This window comes from Piliocolobus tephrosceles, chromosome 16, assembly GCF_002776525.5.
Source record: "Piliocolobus tephrosceles isolate RC106 chromosome 16, ASM277652v3, whole genome shotgun sequence".
NCBI classification, from domain to species: Eukaryota; Metazoa; Chordata; class Mammalia; order Primates; family Cercopithecidae; genus Piliocolobus; species Piliocolobus tephrosceles.
In genome coordinates this window covers 31,989,627-31,996,825 of record NC_045449.1, presented here as the reverse complement: position 1 = coordinate 31,996,825, position 7,199 = coordinate 31,989,627, and the positions used below count along the sequence as shown (strand labels likewise).

Sequence of the window (7,199 nt, the reverse complement as noted above, 5' to 3'; positions counted from 1 at the left end):
CGGCTGGAGTGCAGTGGCCGGATCTCAGCTCACTGCAAGCTCCGCCTCCCGGGTTTACGCCATTCTCCTGCCTCAGCCTCCCGAGTAGCTGGGACTACAGGCGCCTGCCACCGCGCCCGGCTAGTTTTTTTTTGTATTTTTTAGTAGAGACGGGGTTTCACCATGTTAGCCAGGATGGTCTCGATCTCCTGACCTCGTGATCCACCCGTCTCGGCCTCCCAAAGTGGTGGGATTACAGGCTTGAGCCACCGCGCCTGACCTATTTCGTCATTCTTACTGTGGACTTGGAGTGGCACTGTTTTTGTGACTCTTAACTTATGAATAAACATATACTTTAGATTTGCTTATGTGTATGCTTCCAACATTTTATACTGAAAAGCTCAAAGTTTTTTTCAGGAAACACCCTGAACCTAAATTTTATTATATTTTATTTACTCAACACCTAAATTTTATTATATTTTACTGTATGTGCTTTGTCACATATTTGGTTATGCTCATATGTACAATGAGCAGACAGTTATGCTAAATTGTTTTTATTTTTATCTGTGTTTTTAAATTGAAAAGAGTTAGCTTGTTAGGTTAATGATACAATATTGAATTATGCTTTTATTTGCCAAGATCTCACACATGGCTGAGTGTTTTGGCCATTTAAAATCTATCGGCCGGGCGCGGTGGCTCACGCCTGTAATCCCAGCACTTTGGGAGGCCGAGGCGGGCAAAATCACAAGGTCAGGAGATCGAGACCATGGTGAAACCCCGTCTCTATTAAAAATACAAAAAATTAGCCGGGCGCGGTGGCGGGCACCTGTAGTCCCAGCTACTCAGGAGGCTGAGGCAGGAGAATGGCGTGAACTCGGGAGGCGGAGCTTGCAGTGAGCCAAGATTGCGTCACTGCACTCCAGCCTGGGCGACAGAGCGAGACTCCGCCTCAAAAAAAATAAATAAATAAAATAAAATCTATCATATGCAAGTGTCAGAAGAATTATTCTGAAATCTGTTCCTGAGGTAATATCTTCCCCTTTCCCTTTTTCTTCTTTCCCTTTCTCTTCCCTTCTTACCTAGAGATTTGAAAGTTAGCCTCCATTGGAATGGCTTATTTTAAAAAAGCAAACAAAACCCCAAAACCACAAGGCTAAAGTTAAAATTTGCTCAAGTGAATAATTGATAATTCATGAGTTGAAAGCTGTTGCTAATTCAGATTCCCATTTAAGAAGTGGATCTCGGCCGGGCGCGGTGGCTCAAGCCTGTAATCCCAGCACTTTGGGAGGCCGAGACGGGCGGATCACGAGGTCAGGAGATCGAGACCATCCTGGCTAACACGGTGAAACCCTGTCTCTACTAAAAAAATACAAAAAACGAGCCGGGCGAGGTGGCGGGCGCCTGTAGTCCCAGCTACTCCGGAGGCTGAGGCCGGAGAATGGCGGAAACCCGGGAGGCGGAGCTTGCAGTGAGCTGAGAGCCGGCCACTGTACTCCAGCCTGGGCGACAGAGCGAGACTCCGTCTCAAAAAAAAAAAAAAGAAGTGGATCTCATGCAGAGAATGTGAAATAGTATGCCGTTAATAAACTTTGATTTACCATTTTTTTCCCTAGGTGTGTCACATAGTTCTGGGGTTAAGACCAGCTACTCCGGAAGAGGAAGGACAAATTATTAGGTAAATTTGTAGTTTCAGTTATGTAGTTGAAATTTCAAATACTTGAAATATATTGGTTAATGAGGAACAGCATGTCCTATTTTAATGTAATCATTAACTTTCTCAAAAATAGTTACATATTGAAATATTTTTGTTAAAGTACCTTCCTAGATAAAGGAAGGTACTATAGATTAATTAAGAAGGCAAATTCTGTTTAACATTAAAATTGCACTGAATACTAAATTTGATTTTCTGAAATGAGATAAAAAGTAACCAGTTTTCTTTAGTACCAAAATATGTTTATTGTTGGAAAAATTAGAAAATAGAGCTAAACAAAAAGCAGAGAAAGATTTTATAGATAATTTATAGATAATTGCTGTAGACATTTTTAATATTCATATAAACATATGCCCACAATGATATTTGTACGATTTATATAAAAATGGGAATATTCTGAAAACCTATTTTATTCCCTGCTCCTATTTTCACTCTAGATCATATAAAATACTACTTTAATATATATTAGAATAAAGCCTTCTTTGAATATAATTTTAAATGATTGGTTTGCAGCCCTGTTCATCCTCTATTATTCTTTTTTAATATAAGCTTATTGGACCAATTTTGTTAATAAAGTCTCTATGTCTTGGCTTAAGGATTTACTTTAGGATGAATTACTTAAGATGAAATATCTGGATTATATTTTAAAAACAAAGGTATGCATGTTTTATAGCTATATTCTAATTTTTAATAACTTGAGTATCTTTCATTGCTTTGTGACATTGCTGTTATGCTACACATTTGTGTAGATAGTTTCAGAAATAGGACTGAATTTCTAGTAAACTGCTTTTAAAATAAACTCTTAATAGGTACTGTCACTTGACTTTTTTCTTGAAAGTATTGTGCATACAAACTCTTCAGTAGTTTCTTGTGGCTTGGATTTCTGCATAGATGGGAGTTTACTAAAATAGAGTTGTTTGGAATACCTGAGAACAGGATTACATATTCAACGTTTAAACAGGACATGCCAGTTAATACATAGATAGTTAAAGTAGTAGATATATTTCTAAGTTTTTAAATGACAAGTTTTAAAAATGGTTATTTATTTATTATTTATTTATTTATTTTTAAATGAAAGCAAGTTTATTAAGAAAGTAAAGGGGCCAGGTGTAGTGGCTCATGCCTGTAATCCCCGCACTTTGGGAAGCCAAGGCAGGTGGATTGTTTGAGCTCAGGAGTTCGAGACCAGCCTGGGCAACATGGTGAGACCCTGTCTTTACAAAAAATAAAAAAATTATCGAGACTCAGTGGTGCACGCCTGTGGTCCCAGCTACTCGGGAGGCAGAGGTGGGAGGATTATTTGAGCCCAGGAGGTCAAAGCTGCAGTGAGCCAAGATTATACCATTGCATTCCAGCCTGGGTGACAATGTGAGACTCTGTCAAAAAAAAGAAAAAGAAAAGAAAGGAATAAATGGGTGGCCACTCCATATGCAAAGCAGCATGGTTATTTCTTAAAGAAGATTAAGCAAAATCTGTTTTTTTAAATGTTGCTTTCATAAAACTCCAGTCTCATGTAGTTTTTATTTGTTTGTTTGTTTTATTTTCTGTCTTGGATTTTTTTGAGATGGGGTCTCACTGTATTGCCCAGGCTGGTCTTGAACTCCTGAGTTCAAGACTTTTTTTCTATTACAGTCTAATTTACTATAGTAATATATTCTGAAGTAAATATCACTTAGCATAGATAGAATGCTATGTAGCCCATATTTATATTTATTGGCTTATTTTACAACTACTCATAGCATCCCTATTTCAAAAAATAAGGTGGATATAATCTTATATTTTCATGGAAAGTTATTCTTTGCAAAATACGTGTAATTACATTATCTCATCTGGCCCTTAGAATAACTGCATGAAATTAATGTCTCCGATTTTGTAAAAATGAAAACTGAGATTTATAGAAGTTGAGGACCTGAAATTACATGGGACTGGCAGAATCAAGTTTAGGACCTGTTTCTTAAAAGTACCAATAATCTGCTTTCTGTATTTTGTATTTTTTAATAAGTCTAGATTTAAAATTGTTGGTTCCAAATTGGTTCATTTCATCTGGAGTTTTTTTTTAATTTGTTTATTCATTTTCAGTGTTATTTTATTTTGCCTCTACTGCTACTTATAAAAATTCATTTGACTGTGATAATTTTTAAAGGATGATTCACCAGCTTGGGGATAAAATACTGGTTAGGGGAAGCAGCAGACTAACAACAGACCAGTCAAATTTTTGACAGGAAACAGGATCACCATAGTGAGCCTTAACAAGCTTTCTCATGTCCCCAGTGATCTGTAGACTACTTGTACAAGGCTATACACAAACTCAGGAGAAACCGAAGTGGGCTTTAGCCCTTTATTCCTCCCTAGTTGAAGGCGAAGCCTTGCATGTGCAGAAAGTAAAAGCCAGGGTAGGCTTGTAACCTGCCTGAACTTTAAATGCATTCCCCAAACCATGTACAGATCCATTGGGAATAGAATGCGAGTGTTACTGACTCAAGGTGTTTCAGCACAGCCTCTCAACAGTCATTGGCTGACCAGTAAGTTAGGCTCACCCCAAGAAAGCCAAGCTTAACAATAAAAACAGAGATAATAAAAAAGAAAACAACAAGAAGCTGAGCAGCTTCACATTGCAAGATACTGTATGGGAAGTTAAACTCTACAGAATTGTTCTGGGAAGTTGTAAAACAAAACAAAACAAAACAAAACACACGGGGTTCAGAATCCAGAGTTGCTAATATAAAGTATCAAATGTGTTCAGTTTTCAACAAGAAAAAATTATCAGACATGGAATAAAACAGGAAAGTGTGACCCATATACAAGAAAAAAACAAACAATAGTAGAAACTGTCTCAGAGGTGGCACCAGATGTTCTACTTAGCACACAAAGACTTCAATGCAGCTATTATGAATGTTTTCAAAGAGCTAAATGAAGCTATATTTAAAGAATTAGAGGAAAGTATGATCTCACTGACTTGTCCAAATAGAAAATAGCAATAAAGAGATAGAAATTTTAAAACAGAATCAAATAGAAATTCTAGCAGATTTGAGTTGACAGAGAAATATTCAGCAAAACAGAGTATGTATCAATAGAGATTATTTCATCAGAAAGAGAGAAAGAAGACCAAATGAATGAACAGAGTTTCACAAAAGGTGGAACACCATCAAGTCTACCAAAATATGCATAATGGAAGTCTCAGAAGGAAAGAAGCAGAAAAAGGTTTGACAAGATAATGTCTGAAAGTTCTAACATTTGTTGAAAATTATTAACCTTAGAAGCTTAATGAACTCCAACTGTGTTAAACATAAAAAGATTCACACCTAGACATATCATTGTCAAAGTGTTGAAAACTAAAGACAGAGGAAAAAGTTGAAAGCCACAAGAGCAGAAAGACTCGTCATATAGAAGGGAACCACAATATGATAAACAGCTGACTTTTTGAAACAGTAGAGCTCAGCATGCAGTGGTATGAGAAAGTGATATAAGGAAAAAAAACAAAAAAGCAAAAACTGTCAATCCAGAATTCTTTATCTAGCAGAACTGTAATTCAGAAATAAAGGTGAATTAGTACCTGACTTCAAAATATACTACAAAGCTATAGTTACCAAAGCAGCATGGCACTGACATAAGAACAGTCTATCCACATAGACCAATGGAACAGACCAGAGAACCCAGAAATAAATCCAGGCCAGGCACGGTGGCTCAAGCCTATAATCCCAGCGCTTTGGGAGGCTAAGGTAGGTGGATCATAAGGTCAGGAGGTCAAGACCATCCTGGCTAACACAGTGAAACCCCGTCTCTACTAAAAATACAAAAAATTAGCCAGGTGTGGTGGCATGCGCGTGTAGTCCCAGCTACTCAGGAGGCTGAGGCAGGAGAATCGCTTGAACCCAGGAAGTGGAGGTTGCAATGAGTGGAGGTCGCGCCACTGCACTCCAGCCTGGGTAACAGAACGAGACTCTGTCTCAAAAACAAAACAACAACAACAACAAAAAAAAACCCCACATTTACAACCAATTCTTTTTTGACAAAGGTGCCAAGAGCATACATTAGAGAAAGGACAATCTCTTCAATAAATGGTGTTGGAAAAATTTGATATCCATGTGCAGAAGAATGAAACCAGATCCCAACTTCTTACCATACAGAAAAATCAAATCAAAATGAATTAAAGAGTCTGGGCGAGGTGGCTCATGCCTGTAATACCAGCACTTTGGGAGGCCAAGGTGGCCGGATCACCTGAGGCCAGGAGTTCGAAACCAGCCTGACCAACATGGTGAAACCCCATCTCTACTAAAAGAACAAAAACTAGCTGGGCATGGTGACAGGCGCCTGTAATCCCAGCTACTCAGGAGGCTGAGGTGGGAAAATTGCTTGAACCCGGGAGGCGGAGGTTGCAATGAGCCGAGATTTCCCCACTGCTCTCCAGCCAAGGTGATAGAGGGAGACTGCATCTCAAAAAAATAGAAAAGAAAATGGATTCAAAGACTTAAATCTAAGGCCTAAACTACTAGACGAAATTGGGGAAATGCTGTAGGACATTCATTTGAGTGGTATGACGTTGTATAATACCTGAAAAGCACAGGCAGCCAAAGCAAAAATGGACGAACGGAATTTCATCAAGTTAAGAAGCTTCACAGCAAAGGAAACAATCAACAGATTGAAGAGACAACCAGCAGAATAGGAGAAAATATTTGCAAACTATCCATCCATCAAGGTTTTAATAACCAGAATATATAAGGGCCTCAACTCAATAACAAAAAACCAAATAACCCAATTTAAAAATAGGCAAGTGATCTGAATAGACCTTGCTCAAAAAAAAAAAAAAAGACATAAAAATTGCCAGTAGACATGTGAAAAAATGCTCAACATCACTAATCATAATCGAAATATCAAAACCACAATGAAATATTATCTCCCAGTTAAAATGGCTATTATAAAAAAGACAATAACAGATTCTGATGAGGATGTGGAGAAAGGGAAGTGCTAGTACACTATTGATGGGAATGTAAATTAGTAAAGTCAATATGGAAAACAGTATGGAGGTGCCCCAATAAACTGAAAAGAGATCCACCATATTGTCCAGTGATCCCACTGCTAAGTATATATTCAGAAGAAAGGAAATCAGTAAAACAAAGAGCTGTCTACGCTCCTGTGTTTATTGCAGCACTACTTACAATAGCCAAGATACAGATTCAGCTTAAGTGTCCATCAGTTGATGAATGGATGAAGAAAATAGGCCGAGCGCGGTGGCTCAAGCCTGTAATCCCAGCACTTTGGGAGGCCGAGACGGGCAGATCACAAGGTCAGGAGATCGAGACCATCCTGGCTAACACGGTGAAACCCCGTCTCTACTAAAAATACGAAAAACTAACCGGGCGAGGTGGTGGGCACCTGTAGTCCCAGCTGCTCACAGGAGAATGGCGTGAACCTGGGAGGCGGAGATTGCAGTGAGCTGAGATCCGGCCACTGCACTCCAGCCTGGGCGACAGAGCGAGACTCCGTCTCAAAAAAAAAAAAAAAAGAAGTG

The 7,199-nt window shown here is 38.6% G+C and overlaps 1 protein-coding gene across 4 annotated transcripts in view; it reads left to right on the top strand.

Annotated features, from left to right (window-relative positions):
* The window catches only part of USP32 (ubiquitin specific peptidase 32), a 221,372-nt gene that overhangs the window by 142,945 nt on the left and 71,228 nt on the right, over positions 1-7,199 (top strand). For all 4 annotated transcript variants that reach the window (XM_023204689.2, XM_023204687.2, XM_023204688.3 and 1 more), the window contains one exon: positions 1,593-1,654. In XM_023204689.2, the coding sequence (XP_023060457.2) occupies positions 1,593-1,654 (62 nt within the window). The remainder of the gene's footprint in view (positions 1-1,592; positions 1,655-7,199) is intronic.